The sequence below is a fragment of the Dendroctonus ponderosae genome, unplaced genomic scaffold (genome assembly GCF_020466585.1).
Source record: "Dendroctonus ponderosae isolate FM_Combo_2020 unplaced genomic scaffold, Dpon_F_20191213v2 Dpon_F_20191213_2, whole genome shotgun sequence".
Taxonomy (NCBI): domain Eukaryota; kingdom Metazoa; phylum Arthropoda; class Insecta; order Coleoptera; family Curculionidae; genus Dendroctonus; species Dendroctonus ponderosae.
The window spans coordinates 18998452-19015057 of NW_026018165.1; the positions used below are offsets into that span (position 1 = coordinate 18998452).

At 38.0% G+C, this 16606-nt stretch overlaps 2 protein-coding genes across 9 annotated transcripts in view; one reads left to right on the plus strand and one right to left on the minus strand.

Annotated features, from left to right (window-relative positions):
• Positions 1-11319, plus strand: part of LOC109545298 (ski oncogene) — a 56837-nt gene extending 45518 nt beyond the window's left edge. For all 3 annotated transcript variants that reach the window (XM_019915897.2, XM_019915899.2, XM_019915898.2), the window contains 4 exons: positions 6590-6790; positions 7520-7686; positions 7747-7951; positions 8007-11319. In XM_019915897.2, coding sequence (XP_019771456.1) covers positions 6590-6790; positions 7520-7686; positions 7747-7951; positions 8007-8666 — 1233 coding nt within the window. In that variant the 3' untranslated portion in view covers positions 8667-11319. The remainder of the gene's footprint in view (positions 1-6589; positions 6791-7519; positions 7687-7746; positions 7952-8006) is intronic.
• The window catches only part of LOC109545296 (tight junction protein ZO-1), a 33420-nt gene continuing 28070 nt past the window's right edge, over positions 11257-16606 (minus strand). For 4 of the 6 annotated variants that reach the window (XM_048664197.1, XM_048664195.1, XM_048664194.1 and 1 more), the window contains 9 exons: positions 16402-16569; positions 16243-16320; positions 14459-14599; positions 14219-14399; positions 13783-14150; positions 12749-13016; positions 12394-12622; positions 12084-12125; positions 11257-11973 (listed from right to left, as the gene is read on the minus strand). In XM_048664197.1, coding sequence (XP_048520154.1) covers positions 11792-11973; positions 12084-12125; positions 12394-12622; positions 12749-13016; positions 13783-14150; positions 14219-14399; positions 14459-14599; positions 16243-16320; positions 16402-16569 — 1657 coding nt within the window. In that variant the 3' untranslated portion in view covers positions 11257-11791. Of the gene's footprint in view, positions 11974-12083; positions 12126-12393; positions 12623-12748; positions 13601-13782; positions 14151-14218; positions 14400-14458; positions 14600-16242; positions 16321-16401; positions 16570-16606 lie in introns of those variants that run through there. The other 2 variants (XM_048664200.1, XM_048664198.1) reach the window with 2 other exon arrangements.

Sequence of the window (16606 nt, forward strand, 5' to 3'; positions counted from 1 at the left end):
CTTTTTCTTCATCTGTGAAAAATGTTCAGGTTCGAACCAAATTCAATTGCTTTTTTCGCAGAATGCAAGTTATCGTCGTTTATAAATAAACTATTTCGATGTTGCAATTTTTCTTGTTCGAACAATTAGATTCAGGTAAGATGATGTAAGATGATGCAAGAGTACCTGAGAAAACCCGAAAAAATATATCGAACAGTCGATGAAAAGATGGAAGCTGGAATAAAGGCAATTTTCCGAAATTCTGTGAAAGGTCGAGTGAAATTTCATGGAAGAGCCATCGGAGAATCAAATGCAGCACACAAATCCGCCGTAGAATGCACAAAAATAGATAAGAAAATATTTAACGCGGTTAAGGTGAAAGAGAAACCTAGACAATTTCCACTGCAACTTTTCCCAAAATTGTTTTGTTCGAAACAAGCAAGTGAAATTCAAATCGCGTGTGTGTATAAAAAATATTTTTTGCTGTAAAATCCACTAAAATCTGTTTTCCGGTTTCTCTAGAGTTTGTCAAATAAACAATCTAAGACCTTTCTCTTGAATCGGTTGAAAAAGGTTTTCCTTGATTTCCTCGTTTCTTTTTAAACAACATTTGGAAGTTTAGGTGCAAATTTTTCATGAAACTGAATGAACTTGAGTTTTGTTTAGGGAAATTTCCCGAAACTCATTTGTTCAGAGCAAACTATGAAATTCAAATTGCTTTAGTGTGTAAAGAGGACTTTTAGTCATAAAATGCACTAAAATGTGTTTTCCTGTTTCTCTACAGTGTTTTTCGAGAAACGTTTGAATCTTGCGTGTCAAATGGTCTAAGAACTTTGAAGAAATCATGGACAACGACAATCAACGGATCATTAGATGGTTTTGGAAAATTAACCCACAATTTAATAAAATAAACAAGCTAAGACGTTTCTTTGTGGATTGGGATAATTTCCTCGATTCGTTTTAAAGAACATTTGGAAGTTTACGTGCACATTTTTTATAAAACTGAACGAACCACAAGTTTGTTTGGGGGAAACTATCCTTTGTTCAAAACAAACTGTGAAATTTACATTGCTTGTCAGTTTAACGAGTACTTGTGTGTACTTAGTGCGTATAAGGACGCTTTTTCGTTCCGAAAATGGATTATAAAGCGTTTTTCAACGTCTGTCTCAAGTTTTCGAGAAAAATCTTAACTATTGAGCTCCAAATTATCTACGAACTGAGAATTGCTTATTGGAATTTATGTAAAATGCATTAGATTCAAACTGGCGTCGTTTATAAAAAGGCTTTTCCTCGTAAATTGGCCTTAAAGGTTTTCCCTGGCGTCTCGCTTTGTACTTTAAACAACACTTAACTTTCTGGTTTCAGTTGGTATCAAAGAAGCGTTTCTGGAGTTTGCATTTTTTAAATCAATCCCTTTGTCAGGAGGAGCAAGCTGATGGAGAAAATTATATTGAATTTATTTTACGCGCAAACTTAGGTCTTTTTGGGCGCTATTTGTGGAAGCCACGAGATCATTTTTACGGTTTACCTCGCTGGTACGTGACTATAATGATAATTGTCTTCCTTCTGAGTACGTTATTTCTGATTTGAGTGATTTTTCTGGTTGCATAATCGAAATTCGAAATAATCTCTCCATTAGCATTGAAAAAATGAATCTTTTTTTGTATAAGGTAATAAAATTTGTAAATGTTTAGGATTGAGAGCACCGTAAAAAGTGAGTGAAAGTAAATATTGAAAAAATCCAGTGAGTGGTAGACGAAACAATTATGGTGGACGTGCCAAAAAGGGGAGCCGAGCCACCAACCATCTCTCGTGCCCTCGTGAAAAAGTGCGGAATTAAGATTAATCGCCGGGAAAGTCAGATAACTGGCGACAGTGTTTTTCTTTGCGAAGATTTACGAGTTGTCGAAACGATCACTGCGACAAATTAATTTTGAATTTCTACCCCCGTCGAGACGAAAATTAATTTGCAGCGATGATGGCACTAATTCGGAAAGGAACGGGGCTAATTTTCGATTAATCAAAAAAAAAGAGCGGCCTTTCAGTGTTGGATTTTCTCGCCTAAATTCCGGCACAATAATTTTCATAGAAAACCTAAAAATGAGTGAAAATAAAATTCAACTGTTTTTTGGCTGTTCTTTTAATGGGCTTGACACACTCCGGAACGAGCAACCTGCATGCGAAACAATACATCGGGGTGCGGTTCACATTTATCATCCAAAAACTATCCCTGATGAGGCTCGTGCACGCACAAACAACTGCGTGTGTCTGCCGGAAAAAGTCCGGGCCAAAAAACCAAATCGACCCCCCATACAAACCCTCTGACAAAATGGACATTAGCCCCAAAAAAAAGTTACCGAGGCAAAAAATCGGATGTGAAAGGCGGTGAGAGTGAGTTGTTTTGCATTCGAAACTAGTTTCGGAAGGGTGCTTTGTTTAGTGGCCGGTGTATCAGCTTTTTTGGGTAATGTGTGTTTCATAAACCTGATAAGATGTCCCAATGCGCGGTAGAAAAACTGTGATTTTTACACTTTTGGGTTTCGCAAACTAATTGAAACTTTCTTCCTGAAGCCCGAAAAATTCACCAGTTTCAAGCAAAGGCACGAAAGTCTAACCAACTCTCTTGAATAAGTATTTATTTAATTGAGAAAAAATGTTCGTGCTGTTGCTGCCGATCGAAAAAACCGAGTTTCAAACGATTTAGTGTAGGAAAAATATAGCGCTATAAATAACAAGTTGCAAATGGTAATTGGTCATGTGCAGCATTTGAAAATTCCTGATTTGTTAAATGACAAATTTCGTCGATTCCGTGCGGCTACAAATTGATACATTTTCTTGGCGTCCTGGAATGCAAAGTGGAAATACGCCTCGGAATGTTGTTTTCATTGCCAATCGTAATATAAGTAAACTGAACCACTTGAATGTTTAAGCTATAAAATAACTCTTTTTGTTGTTTCGCTGTCAATGGTTTTTTTGTCGGAGAAAGGGGCCATTTAATGTGCCAAAAATTCCAAGTTTCTATTAACTGTTTTTTTTTTCGTTTATTGTGAAGTTTAGTCGGGCGATTGAGTATCGCTTAAAAGCTTGTTTTTAAAAATTCAAACTGCAACGAAGAGAAGTTGCAAATGCAGATTTCGTTTTTTTAAGTATAAAAACACTTCTAAAAGTCAGACCTAAAGCGTAAGGGGACATCATAAACATTATACAGAAACACATGATCAGAAGGGCTCTCAGGCATTCTTTGGCTCAGAATAAGTTTTATTCAGAAAGAAATGTCGGGCTCGTCTGCTATTTTGGTAGTCAAACTTCTTCAAAAAAATTATGTTTTTGAAATATTCGGGGAATTTTAATAAATATCGCTCTCAATTTGTTCTTATGTAGGTAAAACCCAGATTTTTATGAGGCAACAGAGTTCATGCGCTTTGGGCAACTGAGAAATTCTTGAGTGTCTTTGTACAAAAGCTATCAAAACTTTTTATTTGATGACTGGAATCAACTGAATTTTTTTGAGTTGATGCACCAGTCCGTTTAAACATTTTTGGGCTCTTCGTAAAATCTTGTAGCATTCGTAGCTTTTGCGCAAAAACTGATTTCTGTTTCCTTCTTGTTTCACAATTTCAGACATTCACTGCAACCGTCCTGGTAAGCGATAATGTTCTCTTATAATAAATTTATTTGCAAGCGTTTTATAGTTTTTAACTGTGCGACAAGTCAAAGTTTTAGACCCCCGTCTTGTCTTTTGGAAGCGTTTTCGTCAGAATTGCGTTCGTCAGATATCGAAAAAATAAGCGAGTTTTTAGCAAAATATGGCCCTGACGTCGGTACACATACAAGATTTTACAAGAAACTGTTTTTTTTTTGAAGACCTGACCATCAAAAGCAGATGAGCCAGACATTTCAGAAATTTTCTTAATGAAACTTAGATCAGTTTTTGATTTTTTATCCAAAGAAAATTGCAGTACCCTGTTGATCATTTTATTACGGGTCATCCTGTATAACGGACTGATAATCGAAAATTCGAAAAGGTCAATTTTGCCATCATTGTAAAGAATGGATTGTTTTAAACAACGCAAATCCAATTTAATTTCACCGCTCAGTTGTTTCCAATCAATCTTTAACACTGTATTTATTTGCACGACTTTCCAAGTAGTCGGAGCATCAGGGTTTCGTAATATGAACAAATCATTCCTGTATATTTGGGCGAAAAAACCGTTGCGAAGAGTTGTTAAGCGAAAAAATTGCGTTACATACAATCCAGACAGGCAGGTAAATCAATGCATGTATGCAGCTTTTAAAGGCATTGATGTGTTAATTCATAAGCTTTGTCTGCGATTTGCAAGTATCATGAAGCATTTCGCATTGTTATGTACAGATACCGATAAAAATTCAAGGAGAATGTTTCATGCTTCACGTTGAATTATAATGGGCGTGTATAATGATGTTGAAAAAGGCACTGTTTTATGTTTACTCAAATGGGGCGAGGATTGTTTTTCGGTAAACCATGTAGATTTTTGTGAAAACAATTATCTCGCATTTCTGGCCAGTTCAACTGTGTATCAAATTTAATTGCTGTCGCTTTTTCCCTTTCAAACGTTAAACGCTTGTCTTTAATAACATTTTCATAGCTTTTTTTTATTAATATCAGGTCGTAAAAATGGTGTGTTTTAATTATGCATTTTATAGTATACCTTATCATTATAATATGGCGCTTTAAATTTATAGTTGGCAATTATAGTTTAAATTATTTACATGTGTATTAACATATTTGTAGGAAATTATTCATGAATTGCCTACAATAAATCACGTGTGTTCTTACAACGCATTCGCCGTGTTTTATGCATATGAATTTATATTTTTTTTCGAATGTTTTAAGTCGCCAATTGCAGCCGCAAAGTGTGTTTCTGAGTATAAATGCTAGTTTTTTGAAGGTGGATAATTACCAATCAAAGGCGCAAAGATAAATGGTAATTTTCCCCATGCCCCGACTATCCACAGGTGACAAATTAAACAATTTGCCGCGAATGAACGCGAGCGTATGAATGGCACTAATGTTGATGACGGTGCATTTTTCCGAAACGAGTGAAAATGGGGGATTGCGTCTAGTCGCCTCATTAATCACCGGCCTGTCAGTCGGGATTCGTGAGATGCAACAACACCCCTTGCATTGGGGTAGGCGAGGGTGGTAAACGCCGATCGATATCGCAGGGGGCTAATTACGCCGCTTGCGTCACCACTGGATAATCAAGGGTTACGCGATTATTGGTGATTTACCACTTTGATAGTGCAGTAAATGTTGCCGATGCAATAAATCATCCATATTTCCACTGTTAGTTGCTGCAATAATAACGCCGGACGGATCATCTGATATTGCTTGCTCTTGATCGTCTGTTGTTTTCGTTGATTATACGGGGTGATTCAAAATTGGTGTCATTCCTCTGGGGGTGTTTAGAGAGTACATGAAAAATAGTAAAGCAAGTAATTTTTATCGGACGCTGAGATATTTGCAAAAAGCTAGATCAGAAGGGCGGCAACAATGTTTGTCTAGGCAATCTTGCAAATGTGACAAATTGAGCGTGTCACTGTCATTATATCTTTCAAGGTATTTTCGTCACAAAGTATCCGACATGTGTTTTTTAATGAACTACGTAGGTTTATCGGCAACTATTGATCCTAGTTTAAAGTTTACGTGCAATTTGTAAGTTATAAGTTTCAAGTTCGGTCTCGAAAGTCGTTTTAATGGCCTATTTTTCCGATGTTGCCACACGCAAAACACGATTGTTTTAAATAGCGCAAATGTCACTCAAAATATGTAAGTTATCCAGTATCCAGATCCAGTAAAAGAAGCTGTTTGAAGGTGGGAAGTTGAAACCAACATTTGTGACTGATCGACTCTATTGAGACTGATTGATCTCTAACTTCTGGTGGTGTACAGGACATTGAATTTTCCAACATAGTTTCTCTTGCACGTATATATCAAAAGCACGCTTTTGAAAATTTACAACCGTCAAAAGGTGACATTTGAAAAATGGCATTGACATCGATTTCTTGGCTATTCGCGAGTTCAGCAACGCGCTGCAAAACGTCAAATTACTCGTTGTTGAGTGATAGTTGCTTGTCAGACTTGTTTATTTATTGGAGTTGATCGCATCTATAACATAAAACAATACTTACACACTTTTCGATCTGTTTCTATTTTTTTTTGATCTTGCAAAAGTTGATTAGAAGGAAGCAAAACAAATCACAACCACTAATGTGACACCAATGTCAACAAAACTAGTTTTAAAGTGTCAAATTACTAGTTAACGTTTAGCTATAATTTTAGCCACCAGGGGGCGTTTGGACTTTAAACTCGCGGAGTCTTCTGTATTATAACCTATTATTCGTGTTATGTCTTTTATTCGAATAAAAAATATTGGTCGATACGAGGGCAAAAATCTGTTATATGTTAATTACTCATGGTGGGAGCATTTGGAGGCTTAAGTTCAATGTTTTGTGGCCAAACTCTGCAATGGTCCAAGTTGATATTTTAATTTTAGACGTCTCTGAGCTGGATTTGTTCCTTGCACTTTGAGCCATTTTGTTCAAATTTAAAAATGTTGTTTTTTTTCAGATTGCAGCTTCAGATCTTGTCAAGGACCACCAAGCGGCCAACTCAACTATATCGGAACTGCCGCCAAAAAAACAGAAACTGGAAGAATATTTGGGCTCGATGGGCAGGGTGCCACCTTTTCCATTGCCCGTTGCAGCTGCTGCCATCATGCAACAACAGCTTTTCGCATTGGAGCCCGTCTATATTCATCGATGTTTGCAAGTATGTGATCAAATCGCTCTAGAATATACTGAAATGAACCTAAACTGCGAAACCTAACTAATTGAAAAAATCGCCAAAGACAAACATTAATCACATGGTGGTCTAATACCAGTTTAGAATTATTTTGAACCGCAACTTTGCAAGCGGATAGACCGAAAACGAAGCCAAATAGGAAAGGAAAAGCCAGAAAACGAAACAACCGCCTTTTTTATTTATTGCATTCGTCCGACTCGAACAAATGCGCGCTTACCTTAAAGGAGATAAAGAGATGATAAGCACGCATTTATTTGCATCGAACGAACGAAACTGATATATTTTTTCTAACTTGGACGAATGAAAAATCCCTAAAGATGCGCCCGATACAGGGTGTCCTCTCATTTAAAATAGCGCAAATATTGGTTTTTCTTTGTTTCGTTCATACGATGAAAAAATGCGTGCTTACCTTCTCTTCGCCATTTTTAAATCAACCGCGCGTTTGCTCGGATCCGACGCACGCAACGAATAAAAATAACGCAAATATTAATTTTTGTTCGTCCCGTTCGCCCGAAGTCAAAAATGCGTTCTTACGTTGTCTACATCTTCTTTAATGTCGCGTCCAGACCTGATCCGCGGCAAATTCCTTGGAAATTTCGTCAAAACACGGACAGAAAAATCGATCGCCTGCCGGTGTTTTGACGAAACAATTAGAGTACCTACTAGTAGACAGTTAGAAACTATATTAATTTTTAGGAATTCAATGCACGAAGTCATCGAAGCGCTTTCAAGCCCGTTTCGCAAAGCATTCGGGAACAGAAGCTGCGAAGTGCGAATGCTTTGGAGATGGCAGCCCGATGTGCCGCAGATCCGCCCCTGTTACAGAACCCGGAAAAGGTGGTACTTATGTCCGAATCTGAACGGTAAAAGCGTGTTAGCATGGTCGAAAATGTTGGCAATAATGATATTTTTTCTTCGCTTAGATTTGAACGAAGTTACCAGCCGAATGTAGCGCTGGCGCCTCCTGTGCCTAAAAAGCACAGATATGGCAGGGCGCATCTACATTCGACCAGTGAAATTATCCAGCAGTGTTCTTCAAGTACTTCCACAGGGCAGGACCAGGTTCTTCCAGCGATTAAATCTGAACCCATCGCTCAATCACCCTTGACGAACGGCCACGCTATTAAAGTAAGCCACTGACCAACTCAAGCTAACTGGGACTAGGTATATTTTTTTATCTCAGGAAGAAGTTGAAGAGGTTTGCAATCCCCAACTAGTAACAGCGGCAACAACAATAGCAGGAAAAGTCGATGCGACAGTCTCGGTTCTTCAAGCAAATAATTCCGTTCGAGTTCCGCCGAAATACAATCCGGAAATCGAACTCTCGACGGACACTGAAGATAGTGCTTCGGAAACATCGGAAAAAAACAACTTGGATTACATCAAACTGGAAGAGGTTCTAAAAAGTGTCGATAGTGAGGATGTTCGCGAGAAGATTTTAGAACTTTTTAAAAATATGTCCAAGGAACGGGAGCGAGCCATCTTGGACAGTCGCTGCAAAGATCAGGAGCGAATTATTGAGCTGGAACAGAAAAACGAGCATCTGGAGCGCGAAATGTCCACTCTCAGAGAGCAGTTGGACGATCTCATAAGTCCTGCCGATAGCAATAACACGCCAATTAGAGGTAATTTGATCAAAGACTCCAGTAACGACGTAGTAACTAGTTCTTCCATAATCATCCACTCGCCCTTGGTCCAAGAAAGGGGCGTGTCACCTCTATCGCCTACAGTTCAGCATCAGAAAAGTGTGATTGCCAGTGTTGCCAGTGTAGCTAATAGTGTTCCGAACAGTGTCACCAGTAATAGAGAAGTGGACGTTATCACAAACACGACACCGGAATGATCCGTTATTGTGATGCACTCGTGCAGGGTCACTTTTGCTTAACTTTCGCTTTTTGTTGATGGCAAATTGTTAGTAATTGGGGTGGAAGTTTGACAAAAAATGTTTCATTTGAAACTGGACTAAGATGGGAAGCAACACCATAATTGAATAATCATCTCCTATTGACTGAATATTTAATAGTGAACAATTCTCCAATTACCCATTTCAACCTTCCACATTGGGGCCCTTGTTGTAAATAGTTGTCGAACAAAAATCCATATTTTAGATCTTTTATTTTTAGATCACGAGAGGAACTTTAAAGAGTCAATTAGAGCGTTTTTATTTAAGGTACGTAAAAAGACATTCTGTATATTGATAGGCATTGTACAAATACCAGGTTTTACTATCGTTTAAACGTAGTCCTTGTAAATATTGCGTAACACGTTTAGGTGGAAGAAAGTTTTTTCGAAGATACAGGTGCGGGTTTGTAGACACGTATTTCAAAGGTTGTGCACTTGAATTGATCGACCCTTTCGATGTTTGCTTACATCAGTAAAGGAAATAATCATTTAGGACGGTTTTCACAATAAACAAACTAATTATCAAAACTAAGTTTACAGTGAATACCGAAGTTTAATTCGGTTAGCGACAAGTAAAACACAAACCAAGTTTTACGTTTTGGTGGAACCCGTTTAAGAGGTTAAACCACGTTTAAGATCTAAAGATGCCTGTGATGAAATCGACCTCAGTGTCGTACCCGAAGAGCTCGGCACAACACACGCACGACACTGATGTTGATGTAAAAAACTCGTTCAAAATCACTGGAAAACTATCGTTAACTACAGTGTTCTCTATTCCAATTCCAAAGGATTACAATGAAGAACACCAGAAACACAGTTTTACACCAGAAAAGTGGCAATCAATTCAAGGCATCCTACAAATTCGATTTGTCCGAGTCTGTTTTGAAAAATTCGCTTTTTGTACAAACGCATGAGTAAATCCTGAGAAAGTCGTTTTAGAATATAAAAATGTAGTTGTTAGTTTTTACCAAATTTGGAATGACGTTGTTCTTGTTGTTGAAGTTATTTTCGACTTTGAAAGTTGGTTAACGACTGGGTTTCAATCTCTGTGAATGCACAATGCACTGAAATAGATTATCGTTTTATTTATGATGATCACAAACCACTGGCGGGAAACAAGGCACACTTTTTTTAGGTTTTCTTCTTAATGATAATTTGAAAACGTCTTGGCCTAAAAACCATCTTACTCCTTTTTCTCGATTGTTTAACAAAAAATGCTTCTAAGATCATTCATTCATTATGCAGTTGCAGAGATAAGGCAAAAGGGAAACTTGTTAGAATTTTATCTATATTACGATTTAAAGTACAAAATATGGTGCAAACCATCTCCCAGTATATTACCTTTTATCGATGCGTGAGTGAGCAATTTGCGTGATTGCAATAATAACGTGGCAAGGACTTTTAACGGAAACCATCCTCAGTTCAGTTTAACTAATTTTAACACTTAATTATGCGTTAAAAGTCCCTTCTTCGAGCTTGCCATTGTATTTTAAAATGTTGACCAATGATTCGGGGACAAGAATGCATTCTCAGGAATATTTAAGAAGACAAATTATAACAATCAATTCGTATACTTACCGTATAAATTATAGAGTTGCGTACGCGCATATCAAAGTATATTAGAAATGCAATGGCAAATTGAGTGGAGGTAAGCGAAGATCCATACGTGTAGAATTAATTAAAGCTAGCCTTATTCGACATTCAGTATTGTGCAACAAACAGTTAATAATATTTAAAAAATATGTATTATTTTAACCAGGGCTACACCAGTTCTCCGTGCAACTAATGTTTATTCAAAGTCGACCTTTTCGGAAAATGGACTTGTTTACTTTCAACTTTCTCCCCCTCAGTGTGAATGCTGTTTTTTGGAATACATATTTTCGTACCAACACTAAATTTTTTATTTCAATTATTCACCGCACTGTATCAGCAAAAATATGTTGATGAAACTACTCACGAGGATAATGGCATAATAAATAATTTTTCTTTATGTTCAATTTCCACACGTAGTTCATCAGTATATTTGTTTATTGGATGCCCAATATATATCATATTTAATTTGTTTAAGAATGTTGTGATATATAGCTTTCAAGTTTTACCTTCAGGTTTACAGTATTTAACGTAATTTAAGTTTTATGACTTGGCAGCTTCAGTTGCCATCATCCCCGATGCGAATTGTGATAGTGTAACCGATTGAGAAAAAAGTAAATTCAAAATTGTTCCTAATAATAATAAAAATTTGACTGCCATTTTTTGAATTTGTAGCAATATAGGAATTTATCGGTTGCATTCACACTTCCATTTCATGACTTTTTCTCATTACGGCACGCAATCCCAGTGTATTTTATTAGAATTTAGAACTATTTCGGATGATCATTAATCGTTTTCGAGAATTGTTAAATTTGTTATTAAATTATATATTTTGTGATCTCAAAATATGTAAGAATGCTGTTACTTGTAGTTATATTCATTATAAATAAGTTTGTGTGTGTTATATACATAGCTATATTATTACAAATAATATACACAAATTATTACGTAAATATATATTTCTGAACTTTATGTGTCAAACCAATAAAACGCATTAATTTATACAATGGGGTTTTAATGTCTGTGTAGAGTTGAGTCAATAGGAATATTTTAATTTATTATATAATTTTAATTGAATTTCGCTGAGCCTCAAAGAATAGCACCAGAAAAATAAAACCCGCACTGTCGATTGGAACATTTCAACTCTACTTATGTAAAACACATATTGAAACGCTCACTACAGACCTAAACTGATGTCGCCCTAAAACGTCCTAAATATTCCTTGTTTTGTATAACATTATCATCTAATAGTCAACAATAAAATGTTAAGTAACTGGACTTAAAAAGTATGCATCCATTTGATTTGCTAGATCACAAACGAGATTACAACGTATTGCTTAAGCCTCATTCGTTGTCGTATTTACAAGGCGATACCTAAGAAAAATTGAATTTATCCTACATGTATGTATACTTCGAATTGCCAACGAATTTGAGCAAAAAATCTTACTTGGGTAAACCGACTAAACTAAAAAACACCTAAAAATGATCGACTTTAACAGCAACACTGTTTGCAGCATGATTGCTGGGCAATAAAATATTGTCCCAATCAGTGCGAATATCTTGTTCGGAGTCGGTCGCTTTTAGCGTGATGCCCAAGCTGGGCAAAGTGTTAGCGTAGTGTGGAATATTCAAAATCACAGGCTTTAGAAATTCGGTACCTGAAAACGACAAAGAACAAAAAATATTGATGCCTTTACCTAATATTCTTAACTATAAATAAACAAAACTGCATTTCTAGATGTTTACAATAGCAGCGCTAAGCACTTACCTTGTGGTCCACACATTACTAACGGCGACAGCATTGTTTCACCTGAAAAAACCGGATCCCGATTAATATTTTAGAAAATCGCGAAAATCAGAAAGCTAATTACAAAATCTGTATGTACACTGGCTATATTACAGTGATTTTCTCAGTCCAACTGAAGAGAGAGCCGTTTAAAATGTACAGCAGTTGAGTAGTTGCAATTACATTTTACCAAAGAGGGTTGAAACAAATGCACTTTTTAATTAATCGTCAATATTAGTATTAGCAATCATGGAAAAGTGCCCCTAAACCCCAACTACCATGCAAGATTTACCATTCTCCAGGTCCAATGGTGGACCGTTATCGCACAATCTCGGATCGGAAATAACAAAGTAAATTTGTTTCTCTTCCCCATGGCTAATTGCGCCTTCGGGCACTTCAAGAGAGACGCCCCAGTAGTGATTCACCAGGGTCCCGCCCCTGTGATCCACATAGCCAGATGTGATATCACGCTTAGTGGGCCTTGAAAAATCCTGCGCGTTCTTGTTAAAATCCTTGATCACCTAATGCAGTTCTTGTGTTAAGGTTGCCTAGAAGCTGGTCTGGGCAAGCATCAACTATCCATTGTTTAAGTAACCCGCACGTGATAGTAAAGCAAACGAAGAGTTGATACTTTGACCTCCTTTTACCTGGTTCTCAGTGATGCTGTCCGGTTGCAATGTTAACTTCTTGGACATTTTCGGCGTTCCGTCTTTGTGCTTCCGTCCAAACGACCACTTTCTGAACAGTCGTGGCGTACTAAAAGCGCTGCCACCATCATTTTTCGCATGTTTAAACGATTGCGCTTTAGTTAGTTTAGGCTTGATTTTTGGCGAGTTAGTAGCCGACGATGAGTTTAGTTTTTGCACTATGTTAGGCTGCGATCCATAAAAAGCCGGTTGCCGCTCTTCTACGCCCCTGAATGATAAAAAGAGATGACGTTCAGTTGGGTTAGTTGATGGCATGGATACTCGACGGGCTGCGGTACCCAGGAGACTAAGCGCATCTCTTTTTATCAGCCGAAGAGTTAGCAAAAACACTAGTTAAACAGTCTAACGCTTATCGTTCAAATTTTTGCCAAACAACTTGCATTGCCTAAGTGAGTCTAGAACACTCTGGTGAAACTATGTCTCCTAGGTACGCTCCTAATTACACATTTTCGAGGTTTGGTTAGATCCAAAACCAAAGCCAACAATCCACCACCATGCTCACTTGCCATATGGGGGCAAAAAAATTATGGAAACTATTGAGTTTTTCGGACTTTTGGGCATGTCTCAAAAGCCCGAAAAACCCACCAGCTTCAACGACGCACAAAAAATGCTACAGTCCAAACATCAACAACAACAATCACACATTTTCCTAATTAGGAGCTTAATTCAAAACACTTGTGTGTGACAACACTTTAAAGTTAATGGATTAGAGCAAACAACCAAGTGAAAAAACAACTCAAACGAAGCACGCCAACAACATACCTAAACTAAAAGTCCAACAAATAGACCACCCTACGGGACAAAAAAACATTTTACAATACAAATTACAGCAAATAGCCAGTGTACAAACTCGAATATAGAATGCTGGTAAAGACAAGATGCTGAACCGCCCATGCCACATCAAAGTACGATAAAAAATGAAGTAGAAGCTCAATCTACGCACCTTTAAGAGGTTGTGGCAATTTTAAACTCACCTTAAATTATGCCCTACGGGTTTTCTGTAAAGCTCAAAGGCAGAGCCACGTTGCTCCCGCGAACCTTGCAAATCGACAACGGGGGGCGGCCGATGGTCGCCCATCATTGCCGAAGGTTCCATGTGATGGTCGCCCATGGGAGGGCCATAGTCCTGGTTCGCGATTGGTTGAATCTCGCTGCGACTTGCGTAAGAAATGCTGGGATGGCGACGAGGCGATTCGTGGTAGGGCGGCGCCATGTCGTAGTGCCCGCCCATTGAATGCTGTCGATCCGGATAGTAGGGAGAAGCATGCTGGGACATTGCTTGGGAGTGAGGAGGCGGCGAGTTGTAGTAGTAGTTGTGAGGGTTTTGGTTGCTGCGAGGATCCTGGAAATGGAAAATGCCAAGGTTTCGTTCCAAATGCTTCACTCACAAGTTTTAAAACCCCAACTCACAACAGGATTACTGTGGCTTTTGCCATGTTGGTACACGGGCCCCGCTTGCATCATCGCATCGCCCCGCCCATAGTTCTGGTTGTGAGGAGGTCGATAGTTTTTCGGCTTGGGGGGCGGAATGGGCTTGTATTGGTTTCCGTTCATGGCGTTCGCATTATGGCTGGATGGACCCACATCGTATCTGCAATTTTCACAAAACCCTCCAGGAAACGTTCGTTGGTGAGCGGCCTGCTGACTTACCCATTCATGTTAGATGGCGGACTTCTCAGTGGGGAGTGTTGATGAATTCCCACTTGCGAATCACGCAGGTCTTGATGGGAGGCGCGCGTGTATTCAGGCGGGGCTTGATGTGAAGGAGGCATATTTGCGTTATTATTCCGACTAAATCAGAAAAAAACATATGAATAGCTGGGGCTCTGCACTGTGTTCCAAATGAGACGCCCCAGTATGGGGTAGGCCTGGGTGACGCTGTGTTTGTAACTCATCGGTTAATCAGTTATAAGTTAAAGCTTTACGAGACCCGAGACTCGAATTTGTCCATCTAACAAGAAAGTCATAAACATTTTTTCTGAGTAACGTTGTACTACTTTGATCAAACAGAAGTTAGTCCAAAGAAAGTGGACGAGTTTTCTTGTAAAATCGAATTCTTCATTTTTTTGGCATAAAAGATTCAGTTTGTCAGTATTTTACAGTAAAACGTTGAGAAAAACCCGGTTTTTCTGTTTAGAAACAGTGCTGTTTGGAAATATTGACCTAAAAGTGAAGAAACTCCAATTTGCAAGAGTTTTCCAAGTAAATGATTATAAACTTTCGTTTTTTCAGTTGGGGGAAATAATTTTGGAAAAGACCCAGAATTAATTATTAGGGTTTTGTCCACAATTGGAAGCTGCAAAAAGTGTTCCAAAAGTGTTTGCAGAGCGGTTAAGGAGGCGAGTGTTCCAATAAAACCTATCTTATAATTTTTCACAGAAAAACCTGAATATTGTTAGTATTTTAACTAAATAACAATGCGATTTTTGCGTAGAAAGAATTGTTTAACAGAAACTTTGTTAAAACTAGAAGGCCTGAAGATTTAAAGAAACTTTAAATATCTTCAGAGCGATGTGGCCGGCGAATTTTTTGTAAACTTTTGCTTCCTGGCCGTTTTCCAAGATAATCTTAATTACTTTCGGTAAAAAACTGAATAAAATGATTTGGTTTCTGTAAAAAATTTGAAGCTGAAATGGGTTTTCCAAAGTTCCCTGCAAACCCATGAATGAGGCGAATTTTCTAGAAAAATTAATTTTGTAATTTTGGCTGAAAACACCCCATTATTGTCAAAAAAGAAGAGAATCATCAGGAAATAATGCTTTTTTTGCTTTTTCCATTAAAAACTTTTAGTTTTGTGATCGTTTTTTTCGAGCAAAAACGGGAGGAATTTATTTTCGTTTTTGTCTCGAATTCGAAGCTGAAAAAGTTTTTGAAAAATGTTTACAAAGCTATAAAATCATCTTGAAATTTTTGGTGTAAACGACCTCCAGATCGTCAGTATTTTTAAGTGAAACTACAAAATAGAGCGTTTTTGAGTAGAAAGTAAAGCAAGAAAAATCAGTCAAACCTAAAAAAAAACACGTTTTTTTAACAAACTCTGACAAAGCGACCACGGATTCGAAATTTATTTCATCATTTTTAACGGAAAATACTAATAAAAGTTTGGCAACTGGAAACTTTAGAAAATTGAGCATTTAGAAGAAAGAGTAACTTGGCTAAAACTGGAAAGGTCTGAAATTTTAAAAATATTATTAATAAATGACCCTTAAACACACTGGTCATCAACATTTTCCCAGCAACGGAACTGAGTTACTGCGCCGGTCCGTTGGGTTGGCGCAGCAAGCCATTTGCGTAGCATTGCGCTGCAACTCTTAAAAATTCACTGAGTTACCCAGGCCTAGTATGGGGACATCAAAAAGAATAAAAGTTGGTTAAATCGGGACGAATTACGTTTAGTCCCGTATTACGGTCTTCTATTGGACACAGTGTTTTACCTGTATTTGCCGTAGTCAGTCTTTGTCTCTACATGAGTTTTACTCGGAATATTTTGTTTGGCGGGCGATCTGGAATATCTGAAAGCAACCACAAGTGTTTCACATTGCGAATATCAACAAAGCTTCCTTCAAAAACCTCGAAGGCTGCTTTTTACCTACCGGTACATGTCCCTCTCCACTGAACCTCGAGGGCTGACGCCTTCGCTCGGCCCCCCATTCTCCTCCCTAGATCCCCCAATCACTTCTCTGGAATGTCTGGGACTGTTGTCGTTTATCGGGTCCCCGGGTGGCAGTCCGTACTTTAAGTCCATTTTGGACCCCCCTAGTCTATTGACCAAGCAAAAGCCAGCGTAAATCCTTTACA